Source organism: Salarias fasciatus, chromosome 7 (genome assembly GCF_902148845.1).
Source record: "Salarias fasciatus chromosome 7, fSalaFa1.1, whole genome shotgun sequence".
Lineage (NCBI taxonomy): Eukaryota > Metazoa > Chordata > Actinopteri > Blenniiformes > Blenniidae > Salarias > Salarias fasciatus.
The window spans coordinates 8095156-8118914 of record NC_043751.1 but is presented as its reverse complement, the minus strand read 5'-3'; the positions used below and the strand labels follow the sequence as shown (position 1 = coordinate 8118914).

The 23759-nt window shown below is 44.5% G+C and overlaps 1 protein-coding gene across 1 annotated transcript; it reads left to right on the top strand.

The window, feature by feature from the left end:
* Positions 1 to 20006: 20006 nt before the first annotated feature.
* LOC115391694 (G1/S-specific cyclin-D1-like) lies at positions 20007 to 23759 on the top strand. Its single transcript, XM_030096014.1, has 5 exons — positions 20007 to 20210; positions 21339 to 21554; positions 21930 to 22089; positions 22990 to 23138; positions 23225 to 23759. The coding sequence occupies exons 1-5, from the start codon at positions 20007 to 20009 to the stop codon at positions 23378 to 23380; spliced, it is 885 nt and encodes a 294-aa protein (XP_029951874.1). The 3' UTR covers positions 23381 to 23759.

Genomic DNA, 23759 nt, shown 5'->3' with positions numbered 1-23759 from the left:
AGTCCAGACGGCAGGAGAGGACCACCTGGTCTGTGAGGTATCAGAGGGAGGGGAGGGGAGGAACCGGCGCTCCGGTCAAAGCATGGCGGGAGAAGAGGCATATCAAATGTTTCCTGCAGAGCTGCAGCATATGGAGAGAACGACCTGATACTGATCGTTGCGGAGGACAGCAGCCGGGCTGTGAAAACGACGGACACAGCAGAGGTTTGTTTATCCACAGAGGGAATCATCTCAGTAATGAAGCAAATTCCCTCAAAGCAAAAGAACAGAAGTTCAACAAGGAGAGCAAAGATATGAGCTCTCTGGAATCCTGGTTTTCTATCTTTCACAGCAGCGTCTCTGATACAGACTTTTAAAATCTGCTTGAACCTTTGCTGGGCCGGAGCGGAGCCTCTTGTGGACCTCATCTTGGCCCACGGGCCTTATGTTTGACAGCCCTGGTTGAGGTGACAGTGACGTCTCTCCGTTGAGCCACTCTCTGTCACCAGCAGCAGGTCTGAGCGTCCTTCACCCTTGACCTGGACATGAGCTCCGCTCCAGCGCTCACCGGGGTTCGAACCGGGGCTCTTTGTGCACATCCTGCCCTGAGCCACACCGACCGCCTTCGGTAATGACAGACGATGAAGGTGGTTTTTTATTCGGTGACTGTCAGACGACTGCAGATGCTGCAGGAGGGCCGGAGTGTGGCTTCAGGACGGTCGTCATGGTAACGGGCGGCTGTACCGTCAGCTGGAGCGGCATGGTCTGTGGATGACAGGCTCCGATGGAGGTCCGGGTAACGGCCGGCAGCGCCGTGAAGTGGACAAAACCAAGTGGTCCAAACATAAGGACTGTGGGCCAAAACCGGCCCACAACAGGCTCCAATTGGGCCCGCCGAGCAACCTGAACAAATCCTAAAGAAAATCATTTTCTTTTTGGAACACAGAGTGGTGGACACATCAAAACACAACAAAACGCAACAAAACGCAACAAAACGCAACAAAACACAACAAAACACAACACAATGCAACACAATACAATGCTGGTGCAGGAATAAGATCTCATTCCTTCTACCGAGCAGCGGTGCTGCTGCTGTTCTCTGCAGCTGGAATAAGTTTTTTTTTTATTTTATGCTCTGTTCCAAACTTCCTCAGTGGATCACTTACTGTCTTTGAAATAGATGCGGCATTATCATAAAAGCAGATGGGCAAATAGCGCAAAATAGATCCCCATTGAGATGTAAAGCAGGAAAAGATTCCTCCAATATGTCCCACAATGAGCTGTCCTGGTTTAGTGAAAGGGCCAGATGTCCACCGGAGCGGCAGGTGCTTCGCTCACTGTACTCACTGGGTCTCCTCCTGGTCGCACACCGGCTCCGCTCTCTGAAACAGACGCAGGTCCACCAGTGTGTTCACCGTCTCACCAGCTCCTGATGACTGGATGAGCGGTTTGTCACGGTGAGGTGGATCCTCAGACGCAGCGGCCAGAGCAGAGGCTGGAGCTCAGCTGTAACCTGCTCCATCCTGTCTGAGGCGCCGAGGACTGTGGGTAGTCGTTCTCCTCTGAGTCCGCCCCTCTAAAGTACCACAAGTCGCCCGTGTTGAGCGAGGGCGGCGAGCAGGACGAGCTTCCCCCGGACGCCTCCTGACAGGCTGACTGTGCAAACCAACTGCTGCGGCAGCTGCTGCTCTCCGGCCGGCAGGGAGGTGGAGGCAGAGGTGGAGGTCCGAGGATTTACTGCCAAACGCTCTGAAACGCCTCTGGAGACGTCTCATGGGAGTCGAGGACATTCCTGCTCTCTCTGATGATACAGGAATAAAGACTGCGTGCAGAAAACCAGAGCCACAGTTTGAACGTCAACCATTAAAAAGGCAGTAATCATGCACTAATTATTAGATGTCGTGATAAAACGAATCATCGGTACGAAAAAGGGAATGGGAGGAAGAAAACATCTTTATTCCCAACCCCAGTTCACCTCAGTAGAACACCAAACTGCAAAACTTATTACAAAATGTACTGCAGTGTCTTCGGTTTACATGGACGTCCTCTGGTGATGCTTTCAGATACCTTTGCTGAGACCTTTTTATTCAGAAATTAGCAAAAAAGGACAGAAACAGCACACAAAGAGCAGGTTACTGAACAAAGATGACACACACACACACACACACACACACACACGCGCACACACACACACACAGTCCAGCTTCGTTTCAGACAGAGGTGTCCTTTCTTCTTCCTCTACAGTCTCAGTAAATGTGAAAAGCTGCTGCTGCTGCAGGATTTTGATGTCACATTCAGATTTTTTTCAGAACCAAAGGCCTGCTTGATGGCTGTCTGTGCCGATGAGGATCTCCCATTGTGATGTAATCCTGCACAATCCTTTGTGCCTTCTGTTTTTGATGCTAATCCAAGGATATTGTACACGTCGTTGCTCGGCAACTGGAAACAACGGGAGCCGCACCGGGCATGCATCGGCCTCCCTTTGTCACGCATTTTGTACTTTTATTGACAAATGCTTGTAAATATCGAGCCTGCGGTTCACGTATGTTCACGAGCTCGTCCACGTCAGTTAGATCGCAGGACGGCTCGACTTCACCTGCAGCCGGCGCCGGAGCGACGGGCGGAGAGGAGGCCGATGTCAGCGTCAACATGATCGAGCTCTTTTCTGTTTCCTGACGGCCTGATGGAGAAATGTTAAGTCATTCTGAATTTGTTTGACTTGAATTGACCCAACATGTTCAGTCAAGTCCAAAATTTTTCACTGTCTGACTTATTAAAGCTCTGATTCGCTGATATCTGGAAACAAACGCTGCAACGAGCAACAGCTGCTAAAGTGTGCTGTCTTCCCGTGCAGAGGCTGGTGCAAGACAGTCCTCAATATGTGTGTGAATGGATGAGAGTGACTGATCATGTGAAGTGTGTGTGTGAGTGTGTGTGAGTGTGTGTTTGTGTGTGTGAGACTGATGAAGAAACAGAAATGAACACAGTGCAGAAAACAATGAGCAGCGAAAGACAGAAGGAAAACTTCAAGGAATCAGGTATTGCAGACACGCTGTGAACTTTGGTCAGTGTGTGTGTGTGTGTGTGTGTGTGTGTGTGTGTGTGTGTGTGTGTGTGTGTGTGTGTGTGTGTGTGTGTGTGTGTGTGTGTGGTTGTCAGAGTGATTAGGAGATGGGATGTAGTTAAACAATACAGAGAATTTTGAAAAACTACAGAGGAGGGAGGGTCTCTGGGCAACCTGCTGGGCATACTGCTAACACACACACACACACACACACACACACACACACACACACACACACACACACACACACACACACTGCAGCACTGCAGGCCATTGTTCAGTGAAATCTGTCTGGCCTGTATTGTCATTATCTGATGGTATTGTTGGCGGTATTGTTTAAGGCGGGCAGTTTGCGCCGGGCTCCAGTGAATGCTGATGGCCATTATGCTGCTGGAGGCCAGACCACGTCAGTGCGATCGAAGCGTAGGGGAAACAAAGAGACAGTACAGCTTGGCTTGTACCGTGGGCTAATGGGCTGAGAAAAAAAAAAAAAAAAAGATGGGTATGAGAAGCCCCGAGTGCTTGAAGTGGACGGGTGGAGGCATCATATGGGACAGAAGTGACACAGAAAGAGCTGCAGCATGCTGGGACACACAAAGACACAATATATGCATAATTAAGTCCAAGGAGTGTGACAGAGGGACAACTTTCCAAACCAGAAGGAAGGAAAAAGTGACGAGAAATGTCTTAAAGATGGACTAAAATGGAAGTTTTGATTCACCAAAAAGTGTCAAAAAGAGCATCCTGTTTAGTTTATCTCATGATCTGATGCTGAGGAAACTGTAAACGGCATGAAGCAGTGACGGCGTTGGTGGGAACGTGGACCATCAGGTGATCCTGCAGACGCCATGACCAGTGGGACACCGCCGAACAGCTGCCTAACCAGACAGCACTGAGCAGCATTCACACCCAGCAGTGGGGAGACTGACAGAGGTTCATAACTTTGTTAAAAATGTGGTATCTGGAGATGAAGTTGAAGCGTTTTCAAAAAGTTTCACTTTTGAAAGCTGCGTCCTCAGTGGCTCCAAACACCGTTTTCATGTAAACAGACCCCCGAAACACAGCCCAAGTTTCTGTTTTCACCTGACAACGTCACCTAAACGGGGCGTCACTGGTGGTTTTCAATGGAATGAAGCTGCTTAAAAGTCTGAAAGCTACGACCCTCTGAGCTCTGTGTCAGGACAGGATGAAGGAGGCGGACACAGCTTGGAGGCCTGCAGGGTGTCAGGACGTCCAGCGCAGATTCTCCTGGTCTCTTTGGTGAAGAATTCCAGCTCCGTCATTCGTGGTGATCGTCATTCTCTGGAGCATCAGTGTCAGAGATCCTGAACTGCTCCACTCAGAGGTTCATTCAGTCTGACAGAATAACCCGGCAAGATGTAAAGATTAGAAAACACACCTTTGTAAAGACAATAGTTCTAATATTCCTTCTTCCAGTTGTTGTCATTACTACGAAGGTGTCAGAGTGAACGGACACAGATCCAAGTATAGAACTTAGAAAACATTGTTCTCATTGTCTGCCTACTGAGCACCGTGCAGAAGAATAATTTATTGGATGCACATGCACAGTAACAGCATTTTCAAAAACTTGTTTTCAGTGGCTCCAGGCACCGTTGTTGTGTAAAATAACACCGAAAACTCAACAAAAGTTTTGAGTTTTCACTTGACAATGTCGTCCCAGCGAGGCCTTCATGTAGGCCAACGGGTCGTTTTCCAATCACAGGTTCCTCCTCAGTGTGTGAGACGGTGGGGGGAAATGTGGACATTTCACTGTGTTTCACACCAGAAGACTGCATAATGGTAAATACTGTTTTTAAATATTGCTTTTTTTTTACCTGTTAAAACCTCAACCTGTGTAAAATTTGGGAAAAAATGTAAAAAATTGATACGTATCCCTAAAAAACTTGAACCTCTGAGCTAAAGCCAAAGTAAGACTGTTACGTTCCTGATCAACCGGTCACTGTGACTCTGTCCAGAACTCCCTTCCCTTCCCTTTCTTTCTCTGTTTTTTTTTCAAAAACTGAGCTGATCGTGAAGACAGACAACAATGCGGACGCGTTTGATGGCGGTGTTGGAGCGCTGCAGGAGGAGGAGTGTCTCGGAGCGGCTGCAGCCTCGGTGGGTGGCATGGCCCGCTTCATTATCAGCTGCTCCATGTCATATAAAATTAATCCGTCTTATCAAGCATGTCCTCACACACACCTCGTTCCCAGGGTTGACACACACGCGCACACGCCCCAACATCCATGTACACACACGTAGGAGCTTGGAAAGTCGGATTTCTTGATAATCTGTATAACAGCCATGATAAGCTTGAAATTTTAACTTTAGGGTTTTTCTGTGTTTTGGCGTGAAGTAGGCGTGATGAAAATGTCGATGTTTTCAGAAAACCAAAAATGAAAACAATACCACCATAATATACAGTAAAATGTCCCAAACACTTCTCCTGGAGCTGTTGCATTGTGGTTATTTTGAAAAAGTCACGCTGACAGTGCGGTTTTGAGGCTATTTTACTGGCTTTAATGGCAGCATCACTGATGTCTCAGTGTCGTGTTTTGTCCGCTTGTCTCTTCTTATTGTTGCTTAATGGATAAAACACTCCAGAGTTCCTAAATGTATTGAGGGAATCTTGTACAAATCTGACCATGTATGATGCAGGTGTTGAGTGAAAACCATGTGATGAGCACGTGAATGAACTTCAGTGTCGTCTTTTACAGAGATGTACAAATTTATTGCGATTTTTCAGCAACATATTCACAAAATGCACCAGTTCAGTTTGATTCCAACAGGAAGTTATGAGTAATTTATGTCTTTTGTCACAGATTTCTGTTCAGTGAGTTGTGAAATGAGTAGGTTCTGTTTATATTTCATCGTGTTGAAGTCTTTACATAAGATTTCTATTTAAACTATTAGAAAGTGAAACTTTCATCATATGGGACTTCCAGTGCTCCAGAGCCGTCTGGGCCCAGACCTTTACTCATGTTCATCCTAAATAAAATCAACACCTCAGTCTCGCTGAATGCGCGCTCCTTCAGACCTAAAAAGAGTTTAAACCGCGGCTCGACTGGACTGATTGCAGACAGACAGGCTGAACATAATTGAAGCAGAGCGCTATATTCAGGGACCAACCTCACAGAGTGGGGTTGATGAGGCCGCCGGCTCTTCTGCCGGAGACAAAGGCAGCACCTGCTGTGGGCCGGCTCGGCCTGGAGCAGCACTACTGAGCACTTGTGTTCATCAGCTGAATGGTGCAGGAATGTAAACACAAGCCGTCCGCACTGTCGGCTTTTTGTCACGGACTGGGCTCCGTCCAACACAGATCGGAACGATCGGCGCTGAAGATTTTACATCATTATGCTGCTTTTCAGACTCAGGATGTGAAATTCCTCTGTAGGCTCACGGCGCTGGGCATGTTGGCATAAAGACGTGAAATAACAGCAAATAATAGCAGAGAATGGAGGCTAAACACTTTCAAATTAATTTCAGATCATTGAAATATGAAGTAAGTGACTGAATATCAAACATGAAGGACAGACGTCAACAACCTTTATGACTAAAAGGTACAAGGTAAAATGTTTTTTTCCATCATCCCCCAAATAAAAATAATCTGAAGCTGCAAAACACATTGAAACTTTAAAATAAGCTGCAAACACATGCTTCATATCAAAGTTTTTAACGATTTTACTGTGTTTTAGTTATTTTAGTGGATTCACTCTTTTAACCATCTTACATATTCTTGTTTTGACCTTCGACCTTCGCTGTTTAAGCTCATTCGGTTTGACTCTTTCAGTACTTTTGATCAAATTCAGTGATTTTATTTCACCTGTCCAGGCCATTTTGACTCTTTTAAATGTTTTTCCATTTCACATTTTCATTCAGGACTTCTTGGGGCATTTCAGCTGCTTTCAGCCACTTTCAAGGCTTGTTTTAAGAATTCTTGGCTGTTTTTTCCCCCTTTTTTTTCCCAACTTTTAAAGTTGTTAAAGTTGTTCTGTGTCTTCTCAACATTTTTAGCTACTCTTCCAAGTGACAAATTTAGAATTTTTACTTTTCCCATTTTGAGTTGATGTTTTTTTTTTTTTTTTTTTTAGGAACTAAGAATTCTTTTGAAGAGCAACTCCTGATGGGACTCCTGAGCCACAGGTTGCAGACTCCTGATGTTGGGCAGTAATTTCATTTCATTGTTTTTATGGATGCTTGTTACTGTCTATCTAATTCATCCGACATGGGTTGAGTGCTTCAAATGGAAAATAAATCAATAATCAATCATAATTAAGCCCTGTAAGACCGACTAATGAGAAACAGGGAGGAATAACAATAAAGTTTACTCCCACATGTGTGACTGAGATAATGTCAACTAATCAAAGAGCACAACACAAGTAAAGCCTTCAGCGGCTCGACAGGCACCGCAGCACGCACACTTGCATCATTTAGGAGGCATCGGGTCTGTTGTTCCGCAAAGCAAACCCAGCTATGGTTCATTGGACAACTATAAAAACTTCTCCTCCTCCAAATTACACGCCACAAGCCAGGCCGGTTGCCAGGCAGGCAGCTGGCATCAGCTGGCATCATTGTGCTCCACTGTAGTCTTGATGGGCTCCTTTCTTCTCCGTGCATGCGCTCAGCGTTCAGCTGCTCTGTGAACCCACACGTCTGCGAGAGCGGCAACAAAGAGCAGGCAGCGCACACACAGGACGGTCAGAGGGGGGAAAACACCGGCGCTCCGACCCGGTGAATAACTTCTTTATGGAGGAATCACATTTTCATACATCTGGGATCTTTCAGTCGAGGGATTTACAGTGTCAGACGGCAGTTTGGTAACTTTTGGGCAAAGAATTGAAGGCTATGGTTACACACAGTTAAGCACAGTTTGGTTTGAGGCATGAGAGATCCAACAAAAAGACATTTTTTGCTCTATATTCTCACAAAAAGTTAATGCTCATCTGGAGATTGAAGATCATGGCTTATAAACCCATAGAAATATGTTCCTTAAATCTTTAATCTATCCACTTTCTGTTCCTCCACTGGCATCTATGTCAACTATGTTAGTTTAAAATGTATGCTTTCAGTGGTAAAAGCAAGGGAGAAAAAAACCCACGTATTCACAGGGAGAACATGCAAACACTGCACAGTAAGCAGACTACTCACTTCCCCATCTGGATCCTTAATGGCTGAACAGTCTCTTCACTCACTTTATTGCTGTTTACGAAAAAGTATTTTGACATATTTAACTGAGCATGATGAGACTGATATTGCTTTTTATGAATACAGGAAATTTACTGAAACATATTTATGTACATTTCAAGAATATTACAATACTGGAAGTGTGTATTATAGTCAAAACTACTAACGTACAATTATCTAGCTAGAGCTGTGGAATTTGAAAGTTAATTACATCTTCAAGATGAATTCTAATCTCGGTTTGCTGTTTGAAGTTAATGGGGCTTCTTATATTTGATTGTTATTTTCTCTGTGAAAATGTCATTATAATCCATTGATGAAGCAGTTAAGTTAATAATTATTATAGGAAAAACCAGTATTATGTTAAAAAGGCATCTTTTTTCAGGACCATGCGGGAATCAAGGTAAGGCAAGAGGATTGTAAGAGTGTTTTGAAAAGCCCATTCATAGATATATTTTTACAAAAAAGTGTGAAATACAAGATCATTTTGGTCGGTTTTACACAGTCCAGCAGATTATAACAGAAAGTCTCCACCTCAGAATCTGGTTCTGCAGAAAGTCTCCACCTCTGAGTTATCCGTTCCTCCATCTCCTCTTCCTGATTATGTAATTGCTGTAAGTGCCTTGAAATGTCGTTGTTTTTGGAGCTACACAATTGAAATTGAATTTAATTAAATTACATTTTTATAACAAACAACAAAAACTGTAATTAGGAAATTCTTTAACAGCTGATCATTCAAACTCTTCGTATCCAAATACTTCAATGAGTGGCATTTAAAGGGTTAAATACAGGATATCCTTATGTTTCTTTTATTAAAATCTGTCCTCGGAGCAGCGTCTGATCATCAGATCTCCGGACACTGTGGGCATTTATTCAGGGACTAAAAGACTGAACTGAAATATGACGACAGATCTGCATCATTGTTCCTCCGAAAGCTTCAGTTCAACTTAGCTCTGCTTATCTTCTAAACCCCCACCCAGCCAGCCAGCCACCCACCCTGGGTATCTTCCCCTCCGTCCTTCACACTCTCTCTATCTGCCCCGCTCTCCTATCTGCCCCTCTCTTCCCACAGTCTTGTGTATGTGACCTTTAGTCTGCCTATTGTTCTGTAAGTGGGCCAAGAGGAACCAGTCATCTGCTTATTGAACCAGCATTTAGCAAAAATGGAGCTGTGCTTACAAGTAGTTAGGGTGTGTGTGTGTGTGTGTGTGTGTGTGTGTGTGTGTGTGTGTGTGTGTGTGTGTGTGTGTGTGCAGGGAGAGGATATGAACCATATGCTGTAAAGTTCTAATCCCATGAGGATATCCTGCTGTCTTTTTAAGGATTATCAGCAGCATATGCATATGCAAAGTTACATAATGCAATGACATAATCCTTAGAAAATCCTGTTTCTAAAAAGAGCGCTAACACACACGCACACACAAACACACACACACATAAAATGCCAACACCATCGTTTGCATCGACTTGTTCTGAATTTCAAGACACACTGTTTTCTTGCACAGAAGTGGAAATTTCCCATCAATAAAGTTGAAATCCAGTGAGATTATGAGGCTGTCTGGTCCGTGAGTTTGTCTCAGTGGTATTGATTCACATTACCCAGGCTCTGGCTCGCAGCTCTTGAATGTTTTACACAGTGTGGTATTTGTGATCAAACCTTTTCAAATACATGCAGAAGATGAAGACAGAGACCTCTGCTCAATTTGATGCCACATATTTCAAAAAGGTGTCTGGGGGTGGTGAGAATAAATACTTGTTTTCAGAGGCTAATATAGATGGATTCATTGATCCGCCCTCTACGTTCACTGTGTCTATATTTCTGTTGATTTCTTTGATGCCTTGAGACGCTGCAGTATCACCAGGTACCATAGGGGGCAGCTTTGCAACAGGAAGTGAGAGACGCTGCCTTCCGACTGTGAATCGTTGTAAATATCAAAATTAGATCAGACGTCATATTTGCATGGTCACTGTCACATTTGCATGATCACGCTGATCTTCAATCACTCTTCATATTCTGCATGTGGACTCCTTACCTTGCTGTCTTGTGGTGGGTTGGACTAACGTCTATCTGTAATCGGTCTCTCCTGATGCTCTGGTTTGTAATTTGATACCTGGATCCTCAGTTTGCACGTCCCGGAACACTACCAGAAATGTTCTCCAACAAACGTCCATTGGATGCCCTTTGACATATTTTTATGCAGGTGCAGTAGTCGGTCGTCTGGAGCGTCGATACTAATTGAAAGATCGTTGTATCTTTGCAGTCTCTTCCTTCTCTCCACACTTTTTCGTTTGCTTTTTGTTCACTTGTTTGTTTCCTTCACTCCTACCCCTTCCCCACTGCAACTAGCAGGTCGACCCGTGTTTTCAACCCGTTAACAATCGGCTTTTGACTCCTTTCCCACTGCTGGGTCTCACCGCCTGCTGGCGAGCCGCGTCGCTGCGTTTTACCGCGCTGATGGTGTCCCACGTTGATGACATCATCAGCACGACAGAGCAAAGCGAAAGTAAACAATGGAGCTCAGTCCTTGTTACCTGTAGACACATCTCCTCTTCCCCAAGGATCCAGAGAAGCTCTCTGGTCTCGCTATCTTGCCAATAGTGGGTCATCATGACGAAGGAAATCTCACGCTGTGTCTAAAAACAACAACAAGCGCGCTAACGTAGCCACGCTACGTCAACGTCATCACGCAAATTACTGCGTCGACTCGAGTCTGCCTTTCACATTCCCTTTCGCCCCTTCCACTGAAAAGCTGATAGAAGCCAAGCCGTTAAAAACCCGGGTCGATTGCAGGCCTTAACGACCCGGGTCGAAATGCCGATTAAGCCCTTTCACAGGAGCCAATTATTAGCGGGTTTAAACGGATTTTTTTGGCCAGTGTGAAAGGGACTTTAGTCTCTCTACCTGTCCTTCTGTCCCCCTGTCAGGTCCAGAAATATCATGTATCAGTTTTTAAAGTAAATAAAGTAAGAAGCCATGTCATCAAGAGCAGCTTTGTACTTATAAGAGCAAATCTGTCGGGCACATAACAGCAGCCAGACCTCCATTCTGCTGTTTCGATGCTGGACAGGACAGGTTAGAAAAAAAAAATCTAAATTAGATTTCCTTCTTCTTCCTTCTTAAAATGATCTCTTTCTTCTTGTTACTGGCTTGTGGAGTGTGGCTGTTTCTCAGGTGATTTCCACCTGACATCCTTTCTTTTTGTTCATGTCTCTTGGAAACTGCGGAAACATTTGTTTTGATCAACAAAATGTTCTAAATATTAATTACCCAATACTATGTAAGGAATCTGTAACCCCAAACACGCACGTGACCCTGTTAGTTGAACATTATTATCATGGTAGAACAAGAAGAAAACCGTGAGTCACATGACACAGTCGGATCAATAGTAAAGATCAGTTTGAGTGGAGAAAAGGTCTGTCTTCTCTTCTACTTCTTACATTTTTATAACATTATCTGCCTTCTGTGAATATCTCACTCTAGCTCACCCAACCCTGTTATGCAAATGATTACATTATTAATTATCATATCATATTAGTAATAATCATTATGATTTGGCAAAACAAGTTAATTTTTTTTCTTCTTTCCTAATTTTCTTATGAAAGTTTGTCCTCTTGGTTAATGATAAGCTGAACAGTAAATTTGCAACCCTGTTACTGTGATTATGCCAAATATATAGCGAATAACTAAGGAAACGTGATAAAAATGATACTCTCTGAGCTAAGACAGAGAGAGTACACAGCGACACACGGAGTGTTTCTGTGTCAGAGAGTTTTAGTTCATGATAGTTTGGGGAGGATGACAGAGGGACAAAGGGAACGACGGTTCACTGGAGAGAGGGGAGCCAGGCAGAAAGAGGAAGGAGAGGAATAAAGAGAGCTGCGAAAGGGCCATTCCAGCCTTGTAGCACGCTCGCTTCTTAGATTCATGAGCGTCAAGGATTAGACGGAGAGACGCAGCAGGTCAGAGGTCACCCTCCTTTTGTTGTGGCCAACCATTTGGTGCTGCGCTCAGCAGCAGCGAGCGACGTGAAAGGCGCCTTCACACACTTTATCAAGAACATCAAACCAGAGAGGACAAACAGCCAATAAGAAAATCCTACAATGAATATGATCATTTTTGGTATGTCTTTTACAAAATGTCCCACAAAATGATTATTTCTTTTTGAAAAAAAAGTATTATTATTATCATTATTATTACAGCATTACTTCCATTTGTCACGAAAACCAAATATTTTTGAAAATATTGCTGATAACAACAGATGCTGACTCATCACATCTTACCTCTACATGGCTTCATTATGACTTTAATGAAGAGTTCATTTGATTCTGTTGTCTATTGAATCTACATGATCAGTAATCTGTGACACGTTCAAAGGAAAGGTTCGGACTGATCGGAGTTCTGTACGCCATCTTTCGTTCTCAGTGACTTTGCTTGTACCATAGTTTGCTTCAATTTTACTATATTGATCTTGACATTTTGCCGCTGTTGATTTAGTCCCATTTCAGGGATCAGAGTCATGGAAAACAAAAACTGCAGCTTCACTTGAAACATTATTGAGACATTATTTTTATGGTATGGCTCTATCAATATGAAATTGGACTGAAATCAGACAAGAATCACATTGAAGTCAGAGTGGAATCGGACTAAAATCAGAATCAGATTGAAATCAGATTAGAATTAGATTGAAATCAGACTAGAATCAAACTGAAATCAGACTACACTCAGACTGAAATCAGATTAGAATCCAATTGAAATCAGACTAGAATGAGACTGAAATCAGACTAGAATCAAACTGAAATTCGACTAGATTCAGACTGAAATCAGATTAGAATCAGACTGAAATCAGACTAGAATCACATTAAAGTCAGACTAGAATCGGACTAAAATTAGATTGAAATCAGATTACAATTAGATTGAAATCAGACTAGAATCAGACTAAACCAGACTAGAATCAGAATGAAATCAGATTAGAATCAGATTGAAATGAGACTAGAATCAGACTGAAATGAGACTAGAATCGGACCGGAATAAGATTGAAATCAGACGAGAATCAGATTGAAATCAGACTAGATTCAGACTGAAACCAGACTAGAATCAGGACAGAAAAATCATTTGCATATTGCAACAACCAACTCTCTGCTACAGAGCAGCGATCGAACAGCACCACTCCAGACAGGAAGATGCTTGTGTTTGTATAACCTACCGTTTCCATCACCCTGCTGCACATTTCAGTGAGCAGTGAGAGTGTCAGCGGCTGTAATGACAGGAGGAGTGTTGGAACAGCGACCATTAAAGGAGGCTTTGAAGGACAGCAGGAGGTGGAGGGCCAGGCTGTAACAACAACACACACACAGCAGGAGTAACATGACAGCAAACAGCTACCTGTTTACTCACCGCACGGGAGGAATTTAATGCACCCTTCACTCCCGCCAACTGGCTGCAGCAGCGCTTAATGGCGAGACATTTGTCTGATTTTACAGTTCAGTCTGAAGAACTGAAGTTGAATAACTGTTGTATTTATTTATTCAGTGGAAAACAAACCGATGTAAAGATTTCAAACAAAACTCACAGCCAAGCCGACACATCTGTGACACCTGAGAAACAGCACCAGTCGAACTTATCAGCTCCTTTGCTCTCATTAGACAGGATCAGGATCAGCTTGAGCTCAACTAAAATGGGTTTGAGCATGTGTATTTCCCCAAGAGCAGGGGTTGTGAAACATAAGGCCCCTGGTCCAAAACTGGCTCCAATCCGGCCAAACGACCAAGCAACTGGTGAGAAAGAGAACCTGACGGGCTTCTTCAATATTCAATACTTGCTGAAAAGAAAACATAAAAAGACACATGGTTTGATTGGTGGTTTAGTGTATCGATGCGCCTGGTGTGGATTATTGATCATACGGGTTATTGATTGTGCAGACTTTCCTGATGCTCACATTTATGACAGAATCAGCAGAAATCCAAACGTTTGGGACCACAGTTCAGCCCGCTGCCCTCCTCTGATCACCCAGTCTGCTAGTCAAACTCTATTATAGTGTATTTTTTTGGGGGTAGAGAAAGAGTGTGGGGCGCCCGCTGACGACGGCATTGTCTTGGAGTTTTCCTCTTGTTAGCACCCTTGGCCTCTCAGTGTGCTGCGCTCCACACATACACTGCCATCCACTCCACCCCCTCCCTGCCCTGTCTTTTCGGATCACTTAACAGGACAATTACTCTATCCATCTTTTCATTATGGCCCATTGTGTTTGTACCCTCGGTTTAGAAAACTTTTATGGGGAAAGCATCTCTTTCTCTTCTTTCAACTCTTTCTTCTGGGCCACATTCACATTGTATCATCTAAAACTGAAGATAATGCTGCTGTAGGTTCAGGGTCAGCCAAACTTGTCAACATTGAAACCAGGGATTAAAAGTTTGCTTCAGCAAAAGTCAAATCATTAAACTATCAAATATTCAGGATTCTTCTTTTTTTTCTCTTTTTACAGAAGCTTCAGAGCTAAATCCAGAAACTGAAAAGAACCACGGTGAAGTGAGTGGACGGAGGAAAAAGCCGTGGAGCACTTGAACTTGCTGCTGCGTCTTCAGCAGGTTGCGTTTGATATCTAAAAGGATCACGTCAGATTTACTCGTGGTCTGAATTGAGTGGGTGGTGCGGAGTTATTCGACGTGTTTTGGGTTTTTTTTCTTCAGTAGGAACAGTGTTTGATTTGAAAAAGTTCCCTTTTCTGTGGCGGACAATGCCGGTGTCATTCGTTGTTCCTCGACATGCTGCGGTAAATAGTTCATCTTGAAAACCCCCAGTGAGTGGGCTCACAGCACAGGCCCATCCCCCCGGCAGGTCAGGGCCGGAGTCTGGGGCCTGCTGCTGCTGCGGGTGGGTGGGTGGTGGTGGTGGGTGGGGTAGGGGAGGGTGAAGGGGGGTGAAGGGAGGTGAAGGGGGGCAGATTCCTCAGGGAGAAGTTCTGCAAGTTTCTCTTCCCATAGTGCTTCATAGCCATGATACAAGGCCGTTCAGGGGCCTGGAGGATGCAGACGCACTTGAGAGCCACTTGGAACTTCCTACACACACACACACACACACACACACACACACACACACACACACACACACACACACACATGCATGTGTGTGAGAGAGAGATTGTGCTTCTCTTTGTTAGTCCAGTGACGGACAGAAGACGTTTCGCTGAAATCACTTTTCTCAGTAAAATAACGATCACGGGCTGATGGTGGTTTATTATCAACAAAACAAAAACCTTTTAGTTCAGGGGCCAAAAACAGTTCAACTTCATCTTGAATAGTGCCGCAATAACTTTTAATATTAATCTTTGAAGTTCTTCTTTGTTGTGGCGCAGAACATACGTGATTCAAATGTCGGTATTTTCACAAAACCAAACAACTGCTGCTGAAACTGACGACAAGCTCAACATAAAACTAATTTGAACGAAAACTTGTGGGGTAAAATACAGTGGAATGTCCAAAAAAACTCTTCTCCTCTCACTGTTGCATTATGGGTATAGTTACAAACTCCCCCTGACAGCATGGCTTTGAGGCTAGTGCTAGTTTGTTATCTTTCATGGCAGCAGCACTGATATCTCAGCTCGGCTCTCTGATCTGAAGCTTGTTACTGCCGCAGCAGTAAAACCTGCTTCCTAAGTAAAGTCCACAGTCCAGTGATCGTTCTAATGTCGAGGTGTCAAACATAAAGATTATTAAACCACAACAGTTTGTCTGTCTTTTACAACGAAGTGCGAATGTGTCTCAGTTATAGTTCTGTTCACGTCTCTTTTATATTGTTGTTAATAATTCTAAGCATTATGGTTTTAACTGATGTTATGCAGATGATATAGTCATATTCACATGATCTCAGCCAGGAGTGTCAAACATGTGACAAGTCAGCCAAAGTTTAATTTAATGTAATTTCTTTATGAAAGTTACTGTTTTACTAGACAGTCGGAAAGCTCACCACCTTAATGACAAAAACAAAACATATGGAGTTGTCCATAAAACCGCACTAAACAGTTAATATGCTTTCTTTTTCATGTAAAAATGCACAATTTTTCAATTTTTTTAATTTATAAAGCCTTCACATTTATACAGAAACAATCTTAAAACGATTTCTGTTCACACTGAAACAGCAGAAACATTGGAAATGATGTCGTTTTCATGCCAGGCCACTAGTAGGTGCTGCTGTGGTTGTTTTCGTAATGAAACCACACATTCATGCTACAGAGAACACGATAAACATTTACAATGAGAGAACACGGACAACCAAGTTGAATTATTAGAGTAACTGTCAACTTTAAAATGACCACAATAAACCATTTCACCTTCTGATCCAAACCCAAACATATTTAGTAGATTTACCTGAAGTATCCACTGTGAAATACCTCAGTGTTTGGATTGATCCATAACCTTTCTTTCCAATAAGACATCTTCATGCACAGCATAGAGGGAACTTGTGGAATTCCCACGTTGATGTGTCCTCCAAACTGTTGGGACGGCTCCATCACAAACCACCCCGCAGCAATCTTCTTCATTAAAATGCAGTAAAACAGGGGAAGTCAACAGCCGCGGCCACACGGCCCACCGTTTCCAGTGATTACTCTTCCTGCGGGTCTCTGTAGAGCCGCCCTGGCAGCTCCTTTTCTCTTCATTTGTCTGCCCTGAAAGCGGATTCCTCCGCATGGAGACCTCTGTGTGCTCTGCACAGCTGCCACAACGTTCGTCTTCGGCCTCGCGGTTTTGTCGCTTTCACTCTCCACCTGCTCTGATCTTTAATCACACCTCCTGAAAATGTACACTGAATGCAAAACCAGCCGATTCCAGACTGTCGGCGCAGGACAGTGTGTGTGTTCAGGAAGCCGAAGCAGGAGGCTGGAGGAGCGGATCGCCACACATGGGCTCCCATTGTGAGAGGGATCAGACGCCATGCATCAATAGGATCTATAGGCAACTTTTCTATGCAGTGTCCAAAGTATGACCCTGCACCAGGCCACCCTGAGAAACTGAGGTGAAAGGTCACACACACACACACACACACACACACACACACACACACACACACACACACACACACACACAGACCGCACTCCTCAGATCTCTGTGTGAGGAATAAAATAGTAAAAACCTCTCACGGCTTTGCACAGTGCAGAGCTGAGATATCTGATTTCCTTGTCTGGATATTCAGCTACTGGTGGGAGACACAGTCTATATTTTAGCTCAGAATTTACGACGGCTCACCAAGCTCTCTCACCTTTATGAGCAGTGATCGGTTGATTGATATTCTTTAATCCCGTCTAAATTTAAACCAGTCAGGCCTGATATCTCTAAACTACTGATGCAAAATAGATATTTAAAGACGAAAAGAATGAATATTATCTTCACGATGATGAAAAATGTAAATATTTTACATACTTTTAGTTTAGTGAGTAAATAACCAGCTCTACATCAGGAGTGTCACAAGTGGCTCGGAAGAAGCTCCAGTCTGAACAAACCACCAAGAAACTTGTAAAAATTACAAAGAAAACATCATCAAACCAACATTTTGTTTGTACAGTTTTAAAACAAGCAGAAAGCAACAGTTATAGGAGTATTCATTTTCTTTTTTTTGGACATTTCATTGTATTTTTCTTTAAAACTGGCTTTGCGTTGAAATTGGAGTCATTTTCTATTGTAATTGTTTGGTTTGATGAAAATTAGGACATTTTCATTGCTTATAATTGATGTTATAAATAAAGCTGATTTGAATTGAAATTTATTCTGTGTTAGAACAAAGACAAAGTTTCAATTTAAAGATAATTATGGTACAATTTCACTAGTCTGGTCCACAAAAGATAGAACTGGACTGTATGACGCTCCTGAACTGCAGCGTGTTTGACACCCCTGATTTAAGCAAATACAACTCATTTAAAAATATTGAGGACAGGAAATGAGGACAGCACCAATACACAGCAGCTGGAGGAAGAATTCAGAGTCATGTCAGAGTTGGTTCCCAACAACTTTCCACGTTTATGGATACCATGAAGCTTAAAAATACATTTTCTAGAACCATCCCTACAGAAGAAGTTGCATTATGGGTCAAAATCTGTCTCACAAAGCTGCAGGAACTGTTTGACACACTTTGTTCCACACAGTTGTTCCAAGAATAGAGGATCTGACGCTACACAATAGTTTAGAATGAGCTGATACTGAGGCCCATTTACACCTTTTCAAATGAAAATGCAGAAATTCAGTTGCATATTTTAGGTGACCGTTTACACAACAAAGCCATTAAAAACACAGTTTTTGAAAACTGGTCCCAAGGTGGAACTTTTTGAAAGCACTCTGACTCCATGTCCGTCAAAACGGGGAAAAACGCAACTTTTTTTCAACTGCTGAATACACACAAAGACAAGACAACAACACACACATTTACATCTAAAAGAGTGAGACTGAAGTGATGAGCCACAGGCAGAGGGCACGGAGAAACAGAAGCAAGCCTCCAGAACATTCTGGGACAGCTGGAATCAACAGAACTCTTCTTTCTCTTGTTCTGAAGTTTCCTCTCCCCAACCCCCCTCCGCCCCCTCTTCATGGTCAAACTAGCCATGCTGCCCAGACAGGAAGTGAACCAGTGTGAAGTTAAGAATAAAAGGACTGGCTATCCAGCAGTCACCTTGGACCAGAGCCTCATCCAAAACTTGTCATTTAAGTAAGAGCGAATGTACGCAATGAATGTACAATACTTTATGTATTCTGCTAAAGGTAATTAAAAAAGTTTAATGTTCAGACTAGTTCAATAAAGTTGTGTTTTTTTTATGTAACATCAATCAAAGAGAAAATACATGTTTCAGATTAGTTTTTGAAACTGTTTTGTCAAAAGATATTTAATTAAATGTGAACTTTTACACACTTAAGGCCTTGTTTAAGTGTTGACAATTTCCAAGTGAAAACGGAAAACTTCCATTGTGTTTTGGCGCCATTTACTTGACAGTGGAGGGGGGAGGGGGACACTGTAACACTTTACTTGAAGCACCCGGTATAACACATTACAAGTACTTATAAACACTCATAAATGATCACAATGCTTTATAACCCACTATACAGCATAGGATTAGGGTTAGGGTTAGGCCCTGATGTTATAAAGCATTGTGATCCTTTATGAGTGTCTATAACTATAGTTATACGGTGCTATAATATACTTGTAATGTGTTACACAGGGGGGCTTCAAGTAAAGTGTTACCGAACACTGAAAACGCACCATCCCTGAAATATGCAATATATTGTAAAATATACCCTGACATGTGCAGCTTCTAAGACAGCACACCCTGAATGCTCATTATGTAATGCATTATACTATGAAATACGCAGTATGTTGTTAAATATACCCTGAAATAAGCACCAATCCAGGCACTATATCCTGAAACGTGCTCAGCCAGACTCTGGGTTTTGCTGTGAAGTTGCGGCGGATGTGAGGCTCCTCCTGCTCCTGCTGCTCTCTCGCTTGACTGCAGCTGATAAAAAGGGACTGAGTGCAGACGGAGCCCAGATGCCCCTCTGCCCCCGGGTCTGGAGAGAACCCCCCCCTCCAGCAGCGAAGAGCTCACAAAGGGATGAACCCAAGCCAGAGGAGGCCAGTGAGGACCAGGACTCCCCCCTGCAGCTTCTAGAATCACCCTCCTCTTCCTCTTCCTCTTCCTCTCCTCCTCCACCGTCAACCGGCAGAAAGGCGTCATGGAGGAGCAGCTGCGGGGCTGAAGCTGCGGGTTTCCACCAGAGCCAGACAGCCGCCAGCCGGAGCTCCATGGAGCCGCAGCTGCTGTGCTGCGAGGCGGACCGGCCGGCCATCCGGAGGGCCTACCGGGACTCCAACCTGCTCACCGACCGGGTGCTGCACGCGCTGCTGCGCGCGGAGGAGCGCTACCTGCCCGCGGCCAACTACTTCAAATGCGTCCAGAGAGAGATCGCCCCGTACATGAGGAGGATCGTGGCCACCTGGATGCTGGAGGTGAGTGCGCCACGACAACTTTTTCTTTTACGCACAATCGCGAAGTGTCTGGAGGAGCTCCAGAAAGGAGGTAAAGAGTTTTTATTGTGCTTGGAAGCACGTGGAGCACAAAAGCAACAGGTCCATTTAAAGCCAGTCCGAGCGGCGCGTGGCTTCAGGACGCGCGTCTGGGGGAGAAACGCGTCAAAACGCGTCCGAACGCGCACGTCGGAGGTTCCGAGGAGAGGAAGAGGCTGAAGGTCCGGCCGCTCGCCGCCGAGAAGTGGGGAGAGCTGCCTTTGTTGTGGGGCTCTGGAGAAGTTCAGTAGCTTTCCATTCACAGCGAGCGGCGCTGCGAGCCGCGGCAGCAGGGGCGGACCAGAGAGAGAGAGGGGGCCCAGGGCTCCGGGAGGGGGGGCTCACAAAGTCATGGCATGTTATATTTCTAAACATCTTCATTCCTCTATTCATATTTTGTAGTTATTCCTCTATTTGTAAAGAATGGAATATTGATCATGTTATCAATGTGCATTAAATACATGTCGGCTTCCAAGAGGCTCCACAGTGTTCTAATCACATTATGAGCTTTTTAACGTTTTCCGTCCAATTATCAAACGTTTACTCACAACTGCTCCTGTTGGTTTTTTTAAGATAAAAGATAAAAAATGTTACGCAGACACACAGACACACCCTGTCCAGTTGCAGACATGGAAATTGTGCAAATTACCTTTTAATTGATTGAAAGAATGGAAACTATTAAAAAAAAATTCCAGCCACAAATTTAGTAATCAAATGAAGTTATGCACTTATTGAAAAACTTAATACAATACTCAACATTATTATCACATTATTCACATATTCATCCATCATACAACTCCAGACCTAGTGTCAGTATTGATCTTAGATCAGGTTTCTAGTCCAGCACTATTTGAGCGTGGTTCATTTAACTCCAAAGTTGTTTTGCAGTGACAAACCTGAAGAATTATCCTTGAAATCCCAGGTACCTCTCCTCTAACCCTCTTTAAAGCAACACCTGGAGAGGACGGCTAACTTCACTTGTAGCAGTTCCCTGTCCCTGTCCTTCCGGACATGCTCGCCACTGCTCTCTGTTGTCGTTGTTGTTTGACGTATTCGTTTCTGTGTGTGCAGGTGTGTGAGGAGCAGAAGTGTGAGGAGGATGTCTTCCCTCTGGCCATGAACTACATGGACCGCTTCTTGTCGGTGGAGCCCACCAAGAAGAACCACCTGCAGCTGCTGGGAGCCGCCTGCATGTTCCTGGCATCCAAACTGAAGGAGACCATCCCCCTGACGGCGGAGAAGCTCTGCATCTACACAGACAACTCCGTCACCCCCTCCCAGCTGCTGGTCAGTGCTTTACACTGGAGAAATCTGTGTTTTCCTGTCATTTCACTCTCAATCCTGTGTCAGATCATCTCACTGGACTCATGACAGGGCAGCAGTGATCAATATTGGGATTAAATAGTGTGTATGTGGCTGGAGTTTGACACCCCTGGTTTGATATCTGTGAGGAAAGTTAAAAAGCATTCTCAGTCCCCTGAGGATGTTTCCAGCTGAACGTCCTCCTGACCTTTCTTCAAGAGTGTCCTCACAGCTCCCACATTCCCAGAACCAGAGCCAGAATAATCCCCCCTCCTCCACCCCTGTTAATCCCTGCATCTGTGTGCCAGACCACACTTGACCCTGTCCTTCTGTCCCCTCGCCTCCTTTATCCTCCCGCAGCAAATGGAGCTGCTGGTTTTGAGCAAGCTGAAGTGGGACCTGGCTTCTCTGACCCCGCTGGACTTCATCGACCACTTCCTGGCCCAGCTGGCGGTCCGCAGGGAGAACCGGCCCATCCTGAGGAAGCACGCCCAGACCTTCGTGGCTCTGTGCGCCACAGGTGGGACGCACGCCGGACATCTGAATACATGAGAGGAGCTGAGATTTCTGCCTGTCGAAACTTTGATTTAGACTCATTTCAGCTGATGAAGAAGCTAAATCCACCGCTTTATTGACAAGTCTGCTGGCAAGCATAACAAATATTGATTGGATCAGGAAAGACGACATTAGCATTGTAGTAGGCGTGTCCAAATGATTTCAGAAGTGAATAAAAGAGAAAATGCAATATTTAGCCCAACAATGGTTTCTTAATATGGTCTCACTCACATTACTCTGTTGGTATACTGAACCTCATTAATAGTTAATTTGAAATAACATGGGCGAATCCTTTATATATTTGTATTCGGCTTTAAATGGCACAGGATGTTCAGTATGTTGGAAATACCAGTAGTTGTAGTGTAATGGTAGTTCAGTCCCACTGCCTCACCGATGTGGGTTTACACCTGCTAGTAACCTACAAAAGTCAAGTTTTAACCTTTTATAGAGTGGAGCTGGAGTGTTGACACTCACGTTTGGCCAACTTGTGAGTGTGTGTTGGCCTGCAAAACATTCAGATAGAAATGTCCTTCTGGAATTTTTCCCATTGATTCAATTTTCTGCAAGTTCAGTCTGCGATCAATTCAACATTTTCCTCATCGTTTGAGGCTTAATCAGCCTCAGACTATTTGATTTTCATCACCAGATGAGATTAAAGCTGGCGTTATGTGCAAATCCTGAATCTTCTCTAAACTGATGTATCAAAATATACTGTGTGTACCGCCTGGGACCACTCGATGGCACTGTATGACAACAGAGTGCCGCTACCGAGAAAAAGGTCATTTCCACTGCGTGTAGAAAACATGTTTTCAGAACGCTGTGGTGTAAACGGGGCCTGATGGAGCTTCTGTTCTGGTCCTTGCAGATGTGAAGTTCATCGCCAGCCCTCCGTCCATGGTGGCGGCAGGCAGCATGGTGGCAGCAGTGGAGGGTCTGCAGATGAAGATGGTGGGCGACGCCATGATGTCCCAGAAACTGACGGAGCAGCTGGCGGGCACCATCCGGAGCGACCCGGTGGGTACCACAGGATGAGGATGATGGTGGTTTGATTGATGTGGCACTCTGACTGAGCCCCCCCTCCCTCCACTCGCCCCCCCCAGGACTGCCTCCGGGCCTGTCAGGAGCAGATCGAGTCGCTGCTGGAAACCAGCCTCCGACAGGCGCAGCAGCACGCGCTTCCCATGGAAACCAAGAACCGGAGCGAGGGGCAGGACCTCTCCACGACCCCCACAGACGTACGGGACGTCAACATCTGAGGGCCGCTTGGCGAGGAGCAGCTTGTGGTTCTGCGTTTCAGTACGAACTGGTGTGAAGCCCCGTGCGATCCAGACTGCTGCATGAGGGCTCGCGCTGAGCGTCCGCATGGGAACGCACGGGGATTGCTGCCCGCTGCCCGCGAGGCAGAGCCGGTTTCCACCTGCAGGATGACCCCTTTGGTTCGCTTTCCACTCAGTCACGCCGGCAGCGAGTCTGCTCAGAGCGGCTGTTAGTTACATTAGATGGGTGGACTCCTACCAAAGTCAGTCTGAAACACGTGGCTTTAGACAGCTGTAGGCTTGAATATTACCCATTCTCAGTTTACTGGACTGTAACTTCTAGTGGTATTATAAAACTAAGCTGTTTTTTCCTTTTTTT